A 14,715-nucleotide genomic window follows, 5' to 3' on the forward strand; every position below is an offset into this window, starting at 1 on the left:
GTAAAAAGCTAGTTCTAAACTAATACAAACAAAATAAACTATACATAGACACACACATTACACACATTGGTCTGTTTGTGAGATCACTCGTTTCTCCAAGCCTGTGTGGCTTGAAGCACTCAGGAACACCTAGGGAGAGATTTATGCAGCTGACCCCAGCCCCTTCTCTTCCTTCCCCAGAAACCTAAACTCTGGTGAAGGGAGCGACGGACCGGTCCACGTTGGAGCGCATCCAGAGTCCGTCTCCAGAGGCACCGGCGAGACGTGGCCGCTCATGGAGAACCCAGAGCATTGTGAAAGCGTCGGCTCACCCAGGCACAGTTTGGAAGCCTCGGGGAGGTCGGAGGCAGAAGGGGAAGAGGTGGAGGGAGGAGAGGAAGGGTCCCGGGCCAGAGACGGTGTCCAGAAGAACTCCCCGGACCGGAGGACCGGAGAGAGTTACGGGGAAACTCTGACAGATGTGTTGCTTCCCAGGCAACATCCATCGTCTTTGGAAGGTGAGTTGGGATATTTGACTGTAGCGGTGGTCGAGTCATTTACTCTGCATTTACTTGAGGTACTGTATCTAAACTTTATCTACTGTATTTCAAAGACAAATCAAGTACTTTTGACTCCACTACATTTCTAGGAAGGGACCCCGGGATCTAAACTTACAAAAATACATTTCTACAATCTATAACGTCGTTGTCGGGCGGAAACCTTCTATGTCCAAAATTGTTCGTTTTGTATTTATCTGCTATTTTCACTAGTTTTGTGCAACAGACATGTATGATAAAGCAGGGCTTTACTTTAAGAAAAAAATCACACCCGTGTGAAGTGGAGCTGTGTGTGTGTGTGTGTGTGTGTGTGTGTGTGTGGATCATGTGTACCGATTTTTGTGACATTTGAAGAAAATATGTAGGAAAAGGAGCAAAAAGTGTGTTTTGGAGAAAATTCAAGATGGCGGAAAATCTATCATGGCGCAAATGGGCGTGGCCTATATGGGGAGATGCGTCATGACCCAAGGAATCCAGGGAAAAAATATTTTTAATTTTCCGACCTACGGTTCAAGAGTTACAGGCCAAAACGTAAAGTGGGGTGTTATGGCGCCACCATGCGGCCAAATGACACAATTATTTTTTATTTAATCCTTGAAATAATTATGAACCTCCTCTCCAAGTCTTGAAACTCTAGCCCCTATGGTTTGCGAGAGACAAATAATTGAATGTGAGTTTTTGCGATTCCCATTATAAGTCAATGGGGAAAATTAATTCACTAATAAATTAATATCAATTAAACTATTGAACCTTTCTCTTAGCAAGTTACTAGCCCACGATTCCCGAGTAAGCCGGTCGATTTGACATATGGCGCGAGTGTGTGGTGGCAAAACTGTGGGACTAGTAGCGTTTAGGAAGTTCAGGCTACATACAGACACACAGACAGACACACAGACAGACAGACACACAGACAGACCCACACGGCCACGTATAGGGAGCCTGTGCTTCACACAGCTCCAAAAATAAACGTACACATTTGAAACTTGGAGATACAAGGTTTCTGCCCGACAGAGACGATAAGCTTGTTGTGAGCTTGTAGTTCTGCTTTTTCAATATTTCTGATTTTCTGCATGAAAATGTGTAGAATTTGAGAAATGTTCCAAATTTCAATACAGCAATACTAAAATATGTAAGTGTTTTAAAAGCAAGTACTCCTGTACTTTGACTCAAGTACAAATTTGACTGAGCAACTTTCACTTGTATTTGAGTAATATTTTACCGGGAGTATCCACACTTTGACTCAAGTACTGGGGTTGAGTAATTTATGCAACGCTGTACTGTAGATAGAGTGAACGTTTAACAAACAATGGGTTAAAAACAAGGTCCCTGCATGTCTGACTATTACTGTAAAAGACCTGGGGCTTCAGAGCACCTGCATGTTCAGGGATGTGATTTCAGTTTTTCTAGGCACAAGGTGCATTCATTTCTACATTTGATATTCCCAGTTTCTGCATTTTGATATTCCTGACCAAATGTCTCTGTTATTCCTCATGTTTTATGCAAGTGGCTGAATAAATGCATAAAGTTAGGTGCTCACTTGATGTTTCATAGTCACTGTTAAAGCACTTTTGAGCAAGACGAGGTTTGTTCCTCCGCGTCCAACGTTTGACTGGGTCATACAAATAGAGAGCAAACACTCTTAAGCCCAGGAAACTAAAATACCTTATGTAAACTAAGCTTTGACAGGTCTGAGCTGCCAAAGCTTCCTCCAAAAACATTAAGAAATATCTAAATAAATCCCAACCGATATGAGCAGATACCAGAACAGGCAACACATTGTTTGTCAGACAAAGCTTCTTTTTGGAGCTGTGTGAAGCACAGGCTCCCTATACGTGGCCGTGTGGGTCTGTGTGTGTGTCTGTATGTAGCCTGAACTTCCTAAACTTCGGCACGCTACTAGTCCCACAGTTTTGCCACCACACACTCGCGCCATATGTCAAATCGACCGGCTTACTCGGGAATCGTGGGCTAGTAACTTGCTAAGAGAAAGGTTCAATAGTTTAATTGATATTAATTTATTAGTGAATTAATTTTCCCCATTGACTTATAATGGGAATCGCAAAAACTCACATTCAATTATTTGTCTCTCGCAAACCATAGGGGCTAGAGTTTCAAGACTTGGAGAGGAGGTTCATAATGATTTCAAGGATTAAATAAAAAATAATTGTGTCATTTGGCCGCATGGTGGCGCCATAACACCCCACTTTACGTTTTGGCCTGTAACTCTTGAACCGTAGGTCGGAAAATTAAAAATATTTTTTCCCTGGATTCCTTGGGTCATGACGCATCTCCCCATATAGGCCACGCCCATTTGCGCCATGATAGATTTTCCGCCATCTTGAATTTTCTCCAAAACACACTTTTTGCTCCTTTTCCTACATATTTTCTTCAAATGTCACAAAAATCGGTACACATGATCCACACACACACACACACACACACACACACACACACACACACACACACACACACACACACACACACACACACACACACACACACACACACAGCTCCACTTCACACGGGTGTGATTTTTGGAGCTGTGTGAAGCACAGGCTCCCTATACGTAGCTTTGTGGGTCTGTCTGTCTGTGTGTGTGTGTGTCTGTATGTAGCCTGACTTCGGCACGCTACTAGTCCCACAGTTTTGCCACCACACACTCGCGCCATATGTCAAATCGACCGGCTTACTCGGGAATAGTGGGCTAGTAACTTGCTAAGAGAAAGGTTCAATAGTTTAATTGATATTAATTTATTAGTGAATTAATTTTCCCCATTGACTTATAATGGCAATCGCAAAAACTCACATTCAATTATTTGTCTCTCGCAAACCATAGGGGCTAGAGTTTCAAGACTTGGAGAGGAGGTTCATAATGGTTTCAAGGATTAAATAAAAAATAATTGTGTCATTTGGCCGCATGGTGGCGCCATAACACCCCACTTTACGTTTTGGCCTGTAACTCTTGAACCGTAGGTCGGAAAATTAAAAATATTTTTTCCCTGGATTCCTTGGGTCATGACGCATCTCCCCATATAGGCCACGCCCATTTGCGCCATGATAGATTTTCCGCCATCTTGAATTTTCTCCAAAACACACTTTTTGCTCCTTTTCCTACATATTTTCTTCAAATGTCACACAAATCGGTACACACACACACACACACACACACACACACACACACACACACACACACAGCTCCACTTCACACGGGTGTGATTTTTGGAGCTGTGTGAAGCACAGGCTCCCTATACGTGGCCGTGTGGGTCTGTCTGTCTGTGTGTGTGTGTGTCTGTATGTAGCCTGAACTTCCTAAACTTCGGCACGCTACTAGTCCCACAGTTTTGCCACCACACACTCGCGCCATATGTCAAATCGACCGGCTTACTCGGGAATCGTGGGCTAGTAACTTGCTAAGAGAAAGGTTCAATAGTTTAATTGATATTAATTTATTAGTGAATTAATTTTCCCCATTGACTTATAATGGGAATCGCAAAAACTCACATTCAATTATTTGTCTCTCGCAAACCATAGGGGCTAGAGTTTCAAGACTTGGAGAGGAGGTTCATAATGATTTCAAGGATTAAATAAAAAATAATTGTGTCATTTGGCCGCATGGTGGCGCCATAACACCCCACTTTACGTTTTGGCCTGTAACTCTTGAACCGTAGGTCGGAAAATTAAAAATATGTTTTCCCTGGATTCCTTGGGTCATGACGCATCTCCCCATATAGGCCACGCCCATTTGCGCCATGATAGATTTTCCGCCATCTTGAATTTTCTCCAAAACACACTTTTTGCTCCTTTTCCTACATATTTTCTTCAAATGTCACAAAAATCGGTACACATGATCCACACACACACACACACACACACACACACACACACAGCTCCACTTCACACGGGTGTGATTTTTGGAGCTGTGTGAAGCACAGGCTCCCTATACGTGGCCGTGTGGGTCTGTCTGTGTGTCTGTCTGTGTGTCTGTCTGTCTGTGTGTCTGTATGTAGCCTGAACTTCCTAAACTTCGGCACGCTACTAGTCCCACAGTTTTGCCACCACACACTCGCGCCATATGTCAAATCGACCGGCTTACTCGGGAATCGTGGGCTAGTAACTTGCTAAGAGAAAGGTTCAATAGTTTAATTGATATTAATTTATTAGTGAATTAATTTTCCCCATTGACTTATAATGGGAATCGCAAAAACTCACATTCAATTATTTGTCTCTCGCAAACCATAGGGGCTAGAGTTTCAAGACTTGGAGAGGAGGTTCATAATGATTTCAAGGATTAAATAAAAAATAATTGTGTCATTTGGCCGCATGGTGGCGCCATAACACCCCACTTTACGTTTTGGCCTGTAACTCTTGAACCGTAGGTCGGAAAATTAAAAATATTTTTTCCCTGGATTCCTTGGGTCATGACGCATCTCCCCATATAGGCCACGCCCATTTGCGCCATGATAGATTTCCCGCCATCTTGAATTTTCTCCAAAACACACTTTTTGCTCCTTTTCCTACATATTTTCTTCAAATGTCACAAAAATCGGTACACATGATCCACACACACACACACACACACACACACACACACACACACACACACACACACACACACACACACACACACACACACACACACACACACACACACACACACACACACACACACACACACACACGGGTGTGATTTTTGGAGCTGTGTGAAGCACAGGCTCCCTATACGTGGCCGTGTGGGTCTGTCTGTGTGTGTGTCTGTCTGTCTGTCTGTCTGTGTGTCTGTATGTAGCCTGAACTTCCTAAACTTCGGCACGCTACTAGTCCCACAGTTTTGCCACCACACACTCGCGCCATATGTCAAATCGACCGGCTTACTCGGGAATAGTGGGCTAGTAACTTGCTAAGAGAAAGGTTCAATAGTTTAATTGATATTAATTTATTAGTGAATTAATTTTCCCCATTGACTTATAATGGGAATTGCAAAAACTCACATTCAATTATTAGTCTCTCGCAAACCATAGGGGCTAGAGTTTCAAGACTTGGAGAGGAGGTTCATAATGATTTCAAGGATTAAATAAAAAATAATTGTGTCATTTGGCCGCATGGTGGCGCCATAACACCCCACTTTACGTTTTGGCCTGTAACTCTTGAACCGTAGGTCGGAAAATTAAAAATATTTTTTCCCTGGATTCCTTGGGTCATGACGCATCTCCCCATATAGGCCACGCCCATTTGCGCCATGATAGATTTTCCGCCATCTTGAATTTTCTCCAAAACACACTTTTTGCTCCTTTTCCTACATATTTTCTTCAAATGTCACAAAAATCGGTACACATGATCCACACACACACACACACACACACACACACACACACACACACACACACACACACACACACACACAGCTCCACTTCACACGGGTGTGATTTTTTTTATATGTGTGAATAGGAGTGTCATAACTGGGCAGAGACAGAAGGGCAGTGCCACCAGAGCAGACTGGAATGTGGGTTCTCTCAGTAGGTGAACAAGAATAGATGCATAAATACAGCGGACACTCAAACTCATAACATACACTGTATGTAACAACCTGGTTTCAAACCCGGTCCTCATACATGGGAAACCAAACAGCTTCTGCTCAACGAAAGTGGAATCCCCCTTTTCTGGGCCCAGGCAGACCTACATTCATATACTGTGTGTGTCACATGTATACTTTGCAGTATTCAAATACATTCCCAAGTGTAGTCTAAAACAAACACACACACACACACACACACACACACACACACACACACACACACACACACACACACACACACACACACACACACACACACACACACACACACACACACACACACACACACACACACACACACACAATATGCAAATACTCAATCACTCACATAAAAGGACATTCTGCGAAACTCAAATACATCCACGCACACAAAGCATTACTCTTGAACAGGCGCGTGCAGTTTCCCCAGAGTGGTTATTGTGCCACAACTGCTGCTCTCTCTCTCTTTGATGGACAGGAACAGTGGTGTTTATGTCCGTGCGAAGCGGAATGAGTCTGGCTAAGTATCAGAGATAGCGTCAGGCAGAGTCCAAGCCCAGCTCTTTGATGTAGCCATGGAGATATTGTTTTAACATGACTCATGACTTAGCTCCCCCCCTGGCCAACCCTGGGTAGATAAATTACTAATGGACGGTGTGTGTGTTTCTCCACTTTCTCTTCTTCCAGGATGAGATGGGTTTCTTTGGCACACATCCCCCCAACCCCCCGCTGAACCACCCTGGACCCTGGACAGCCACAACCAGATCCCGTTTCAGAGACTTTCTAGCCGGCGCACACAGATAGCACTAACCCCCCAAACCCCCGTGTGTGGTGGACAGACCTGGACAAGACTCAGACCCTTCTGCCTCTGACCCTGGAGCTTCTCCTTCCTCAAAGCGACTGAAGGGACAATGTACATAAATGCAAAAGCACTTCCAAGGTCAAAGAAAAGCACGAGGACAAAGGAGTACTGTATGCATGCAGATGAAAGAGATGCAAAACCACAGAATGTGAGCTCGCTGGTCCAGGAGGTCAGTCGAATGAAGTTCAAAGCGACAAGGAGCATTGGCCGAGTATTTGTGGCACAAAGTGGCGTGTATTCATTTTTTTTAAGAATGTCTGGCATTATCACGTGTTGGTCTCTTATAGACCTGACAATCAAGCGTCAAAAGTGATACAGTGCGCACTGAAGACAATCTAGATAATACTGAACAAGTTAAGACAACGAGGAATGTTTGTGTGATTTCAAATTTGCTGTTTGTAGATAACTGTAAAATAGTGAATAGGTCAATATTTTTGTAACATAGACATGACTGACTAAATGCTTGCCTTTTTGTTTGCCTCCAGTTGTAGTATTGGTGGTTGCGCATGGACGCTTCCACGTTGAGAACTTGATATAATTTTACACATTTGTAAATAAACCACTATGAAAAGTACACACTATTTGTTGAGCTTCATATGTTGTTTTTTTCCGAGATGCCTTTTAAATGTATTTAAAACAGGTCCATAAACTATTCATGGTGTTTTTCTAACGCTATTTAATAAAACTGTGCATTACACATAAACTGTCCATCACATTTTCAAGACATCCCTTGTTGGAACATTATGTTCAGCTGGGAAAAGATAAAACATAGAAACTAATTACTGTAGAACACAGAACAGTCAGAAGCTGTCCAATCACTTACTCCACACTTATGGCTGATTTATACCATGGTTGTGCGCCGCGTGCGCCAGTGTTGCACGCCAAAAATAACAGCTCCACATTACAAGCTCTCAATGCGCCTTGAAGCGGTGCATTGAGAGCTTGCAGATCTCTCATTTTCGTGGGTTGTAGCCACCCGGTGCACCCCTTCCCTTTGATGCACATGTTCACAATCTCCCAGCACTGTGAAGTCCCCCTTCCAACTTCCAAGCCCTACAACTGCCCGGGGTCTCACATCCGCACTAGTTAGGCAAGTAAGAACACCGTCATGGGTGCAGCTGCGGTCCCCCCCCCCCTCCCCTCCTGGTTAATTACCGTCTGAATCTGTTGAAACAGATGCAGCAGCCATGAAGGAATCAAGGATTCCTGCACACTGGAGGAACACGACTGAAGTGCAAATCGACATAATTTCCCCCATTTAATTAGGAGACATTTGGAAGGTGAGGCGACTTGAGAGGCATGGGATCTTTGGTTGACTCCAGCTTCTCCCACCACCACCACTAGCACCAGGCACGTGCACGCATAGACATCAAAGGAGGCTTGAGCCCCTGCCCTTTTACCTGTCTGTAAAAAGTGCCCTCTCCAGACCATGAATGCAGTTTTTATTATGGTGAAAGAAATGCAAATGCCCTCTTTCTATGCCATTACTGAAGGCAGCATTCAAGAGAATTGCCATGTCCAAACTCTCCTGAACTTGAATGCAGCATCTTATATTTAACAAATTGCCGTATCTGTGTAGAAACCCATGCGGTTACGCCACATCTCCAGTATTGACTTGATTATGCTTAGTTCAGTGTGGTATCAAGCACCGAAAATAGCCGACCTCCAAGCTCACAACGCGTCGCAGCGCGACGCGTTGTGAGCTTGGAGGTCTGCTATTTTCAATATTTTCACCAAAATGCCCTTTTAGAAATGTCATCCCGTCTCTCTAACATTCTCTGCACGTCCCTGACTAGCACATCTTATCTCGACCCCGCCTCCTCCTCCTATCCCCTGCATGAAGCTGTAGACAAAACACTAAGAGCAGTATTGCTCTTAAGTCAAAACACTGCACCAGATGACAGGAAGAACAGATTTGCTATTCTTCCTCCACTCGGATCTGACCAGGAAATAACAATGAACCGCTTACACCCGATACTGAAAATGCTATTTTTAGCCTGTGTGTATTAGTAGCAGCGGTACTCCACAAAATAATATGGATAATTCCATATTATTTTTGCACTGGTTTACAACAAACATACCTGCACTCCAAGCAACATTGTTTTTTCCTTTTTACATATTTCCAATATGGTTGTAGCTGTAGAGTAAATCTAATCAAATATTAAAACAAAAAGGTGTTACATATTTTATATAATTATATTGGGCTGTACATCTGTCAGCTAAACATGTGACTTGGAACATTGACAAGCATTAAAAACAGCCATCATTACTTGTGTCATGTGTAATATAACATTAACGGTTGTCAGTTGAGATCACTAGTGGGTGTTGTTTTGGGGTCCTATGTCTAAAGTGACATTTTCAGGTACACACTAGCCATGCTGGTCCTTGCAGAGTAGTGATTTATTTTTTTGACAATTGAATATAACCTGGTGATGGCATCCTTTGTACATATATCGCTTTATATCTCTAACTGAATATCTGACATGTGCTGGAATTTCTTTGTGGTCAACTGTCAATTATCCAAGGTCAAGAAGGTCAATTATCGGTTAACCACATTAACCCTAGCATCCGCATCCCTATTTTGGGCAAAGTCTCAAAATAAAAAAAGAAGGTTCCATATATATTTAAAATACATATATATTTCTTTAAATGGTTGATATACAAGCCAGTGAAACGTTGAGAGCTTGTATATTTAGGGCTGTCACGATATGACATTTTACATGACGATTAATTGTCACTCAAATAATTGGCGATTAACGATTTAATTGTGTTTTTGTCATTGACAATTACATTTCTGTTTGGCTTTTAGGCTTTGAAGTTGCACATGGCAGATATGACACAAAACCTAAATACACGAAGAAATTACTGACATATTTGACAACTTACTACTTAAAAAATAACATTGATAGATGCGACGCGTTGTGAGCTTGTAGATCTGCTATTTCCACTATTTCTGACATTTCTGACATTCACGATTATGACGATTATGACAAAATAATTGCGGTAATGTCAAATAATCACGATTAGACGATTATGTAATAATTGTGACAGCCCTAAGTATATTAGCTATTTTCGCTACTTGAACAAACGTTATAGGGCTTAAGTGGTTGATACATTGTAATACATACCTTCTGAACTAGTCACCTAAGGCTCAGAAGGATGACACTGATGGATTTCTTGACCTTGTTACTTCTTGGCATTACAAAGACATTCAGTCCTACAATTTTTATAATCAGTTCACAGAATTCAGCTCCCAGGCAGAAACCATCTAAAAGCCAATTTAGTTATAATGTCATACAGGCCAAGACAAATACAAAACGCTTCAAGATGACCTGAACATCCCGCAGGTTTGGATTATTATCTGGTGAAAAGGTATACAAACGTGTACCCTTTAAAGAGTCTTTTCTTGATCTGTGCGTACTTTGTGTGCAACTGTAAGGCTCTTCCTTTTCCTCGTGGCGCCTGGAAGTCCATGTTTCCATGAGGAGGGAACGCCTCAGGTTTCAGAGTCCATGAGAAAAGTCTCAAAGTTGTGGTCGAGCTCAGACACCAGCGCGTCCACCAGTTCTTCCACAGTGGGCCGTCTCTGCAGCATCCCTGTGACACAAAAACACTTTCAATAGGGGCGATATGGGAGAAGAGTGCACTTTCACCACAAAAACGATTTTTAAATATTTTAAATATAAATAAAACCATAATTGTCAAAAAAGAGGTGCATGGCAATATTTTCTGATTAATATAAAGAAAAGGTCTGGACTATAAAGTTTTCTTTACGTTGATCTGCTGTTTACATTTTTCAATTCAATTCAATTATTCACTCAAATTCAAAGTTGTTTTAATTTCTGTACAGTATCAGATACCTGCTTGCCATTATCACAAGGGCTGCTGATCTACAAGCTCAATCTACAAGCACTACAAGCTTGTAGATTAGCTATATATATATATATATATATATATTCTTTTTTTTTTTAAAGATTTTTTTTGGGCTTTCATGCCTTTATTGGATAGGACAGTTGACTGACAGGAAATGGGGGAGAGACGGAGAGTGACATGCGGAAGGTCTCCCGGATCGGGAATTGAACCAGTGACGCCGACAGGTATCAATGCCGAAATGGCAATGCCCATGTGGTATGCACCCGGACCAGTAGGCCAGCAGGCGGCCCGTAGATTAGCTATGTTTGTGCAACACAGTTGTATGACAAAGTATAAAATAGGGGTGATTAATCAGTGCATCAATGCACTGATTAATTAATGCATTTGATGCGCCCCCAAAGGGTTATGATCCTAGGAGATGTTTTGACCGTCAGACCTACAGTTCAAGAGTTAAAGGCCAAAATGTAAAGCGGCCTGTTATAGCCACAATGATGCCGATTTGTAACATTTGAGGTAGGGGTTGTCCCGTGGCCTAGCGTCCATGCAAAGTTACACACCAGTCGGTCCAGCGATGCCTGAAATTAGCTACTCACAGACGCGCACATGGAGAGACGGCCAGACAGGGGCGAAAGTAATATTTTCCTCTTAACCTGTCATGACAGAGGCTCTCCCTGTGAATGTGTGTGGGAATGGTTCACACACAACAGGCGTGTCACACTTAGCTCAGAGCCTAATTAGTTTGACTCAGGTGTGACTGCTTAAATCAACTTGTGAGCTTCGCTGTGATTGGTCTACTTTCCTCAGGACACAGACATGCTCATACAGACAACCTTGTTCTAGATGGCATCATGGCAGGCTCCTTCTGAGCCACACTAGCGACTTTAAGCCTGACGATTTTCAGGGCAGCAGCGCCAGGCGGAGTACGGCTGCTATGACGTAATGGCCATACTGTAGCAGTCAAAATCGTTAAGCAAACAGCTGTCGGCGACGGGGTCCCACCCCTTTTACTGAACTCTTTGGTTCCCTTGGCAACGCGTCTACGCAGCAGACGTTCTAGCCACAACGTGAAAAGGGAGCTTCTGGCGTTGTAGAGACGACGGCAGGTTTATACATCGAGCGCTGATCATTTCCGGTTACCGTCGCCGTCTGCCATATGCCCCTATCATAGTAGGCACCACGGTGATAAGCTATCCACCACGGTGTAGTCTTTTTAAGTCATAAAACTACAACATTACGTCATTACTCGCGGTGAAGAGCTATCCACCGCGAACCCCGACACATCTCTCTGTTTTTACTTTCAGACAGATCGGCCCATCACCCCGTTCACTGATTGGTCGATCTAGACCAGTCAGTCACAGTGATAGGACTTCACCGTGACTGACTATGATGGCCTCCACTTGTTTCCTCACTTTAGGTGGATAGCTTATCACCTAAAGGATGGTGATGTCGATCTCTCCGTCCACCACGTTGGTCCTAAACATCTCAAAAACTACCGGCTGGATTCTCAGGGAATTTGCTATGCATCTTCATGTTCCACAGATGATGAATTTGAATGACTTTAGTGATTTTTGTTTCACTAGTGGGAGCATGGGTATTTGTCCAAACTTATACAGAAAACTGAAAAAAGACATTGGTACCAGGCATAAGAAGCAACACAGATTTAAGATTATCGAGTACAAGACGAAGTTGCTACTAAAAAAAAAACACTTCTACCCATTTCCAGCATACCCGCTGTACTCGTCTGCTTGTCTTTCTGAGTCCCCTTTATGCCATATATGGAGTTCTGTGTATGGCCACTCCATGATGTCTGTACTGTGATCAGGGTACTCCATATATGGGGATTTGCGGAATTATCTATATTTTTGGAGATCCCCCCCCCATGTGACCAAGTTCCTACTCGCAGCATCACTCCCTCGGGTCCTCCGCAAGACACACACAGAGTTTCAAGTCGATCGGTCGGGTGGTTCTTGAGATAGGCTGGTACACAACCTCACATGCACGCCAGGTGCTTTTGCAAGAAGAATGCTTTTAAGAAGCCAAATAAAAGAAGGATTACCAGGATAAGTGGCCATTAATTTGTCCATACTGTATGGTAAGCACCATGAAAGTGGCAAAAATGCTAAATAGTAACGGAAGTACGGAAATGCATATTTCTACTTTGAACGTTTACATTTAATGGTACCTACCTACTGTATGTTAGCATTGACCTTTTCTCTTGACCTTACACTTACTCTATCTCTCTCCCACATATATTGACTATTGCTGTAGAGCTAATATGATTTTGTTGTGTGAGCAGCCATGAGAATGTGTGTTTTCAGAGCCTGTCTGCCAGCTCATGCGTGGAGCGCTCCCTGCGCTTGCTTTACAATTCTGCTGCACTCCTGCTTTGAACTCAGTTCATTTCCCCTTGTGTGGCTGCCAATGTAAATAGGGCCTCCCCCTCACCGTCTTTCCTGCATGGGTCACCTCCAACACACACACACAGAGACACACAAAAAAGCATGTCTACGCAAGCACGCATGGATGGAGACCCAAAGAGTTTCACAAAAGAGTTTAGGAACACGCACTTTCACACAGACACACACACACTCTCTCTCTATTACACAGTGTGTGCTCTCCATATACATGAAAGGACAGACACAGCTGGACACACACACACACACACACACACACACACACACACACACACACACACACACACACACACACACACACACACACACACACACACACACACACACACACACACACACACACACACACACACAAAACCCATCTCTCAAAAGCATCCTATAACTGTCTCAGCAGGTGGAAACTGAGACTTGGTTTGGCTTGATCCCAGCCTCCCACACTAAAGCCTCACGAGAAAGAGAGAGAAGGAGAAGGGCGGGGGGGGGGGGGCGGGGGGGGTGGAGGGCAGAGAGAGAGAGGGGCAGAGAGAGAGAGAGAGAGAGAGAGAGAGAGAGAGAGAGATGGAGACAGGGCAGGTCTCATTGTCTCTTATTACCCCACCAGTCGCACCCTGCCCCTTGGCAACAAAACGATACAGGCATACAGGGGTCCTGAGCACACAGCAACCACAAGGCCTGTGGAGGCGAGGGGAACACGGAGACCACATGAAAAGACCCTGCATGGTTTCCAGACATTAATGATAGCCGCTATTACAGAGCGGCCTGATGGGAGTGTTGTGACCACTGCTGACGTACTGTAGATGCCACTTGAGACGTCGACATCATTTGCAGATTAACACAGTGGATACCGTGTCAGGTCACCTTGCATCTTTGTTTTGGGGGAAGGTGTTTTATTGGTGATATCTACACAACATTTTCTAGCTTTCTCTCAATTTATGTTTCTCATCATGTTTTAATCAGTTTGAGCCGATTGTCGACTCATTTGGTCAAATAAAGTCAATTTACCTGAACTTCAACCCAATACATACAGAAACTCAGCCTCTTGAATAAATAGGGTATATGCACATCCGCCATTTTGTTCTACTTCCGAGTGTCTTTCGACTTCCTTCCTTACTAATGATACTAATTAAGGCTCTGTTTGATTTATTGTACAGTGGTTCTTTAATTTCAAGGACCCCCATAACTCTGTACAAATGGAATCAACAAATGGAATCAAATGGACCCTTGCAGGTCCATTTGCTTCCATTTGTACACTCTCAGAGTTATACACCTGTATGGGGACATTTGGAACCCACTCAAGCAAGGACACTTTGAGACCCACTGGTGTAGCAGAGTGTTTTCCAGTGAGCCAACATGCACAATAGCTGCCCTGACTCTGTTTGACCAGAATGGAACAGACCCTTCATTAGTATCATCGGTAACACCTGTGAAGGAAGTCGAAAGACACCCGGAAGTAGAACAAAATGGCGTTTGTGCATATAC

At 43.4% G+C, this 14,715-nt stretch overlaps 2 protein-coding genes across 2 annotated transcripts in view; one reads left to right on the forward strand and one right to left on the reverse strand.

The window, feature by feature from the left end:
- LOC308289795 (tumor necrosis factor receptor superfamily member 19-like) overlaps positions 1-7,434 on the forward strand; it is a 31,566-nt gene extending 24,132 nt beyond the window's left edge. Inside the window, exons 9-10 of the mRNA XM_080731548.1 lie at positions 181-497; positions 6,775-7,434. Coding sequence (XP_080587674.1) covers positions 181-497; positions 6,775-6,779 — 322 coding nt within the window. The 3' untranslated portion in view covers positions 6,780-7,434. The remainder of the gene's footprint in view (positions 1-180; positions 498-6,774) is intronic.
- A 1,765-nt stretch (positions 7,435-9,199) lies between these two features.
- Positions 9,200-14,715, reverse strand: part of mipepa (mitochondrial intermediate peptidase a) — a 55,257-nt gene continuing 49,741 nt past the window's right edge. The window contains exon 19 of the mRNA XM_080731624.1: positions 9,200-10,546. Within this exon, the coding sequence (XP_080587750.1) occupies positions 10,446-10,546 (101 nt within the window). The 3' untranslated portion in view covers positions 9,200-10,445. The remainder of the gene's footprint in view (positions 10,547-14,715) is intronic.

Source organism: Nannobrachium achirus, assembly GCF_963921795.1.
Source record: "Nannobrachium achirus genome assembly, chromosome: 8".
Lineage (NCBI taxonomy): Eukaryota > Metazoa > Chordata > Actinopteri > Myctophiformes > Myctophidae > Nannobrachium > Nannobrachium achirus.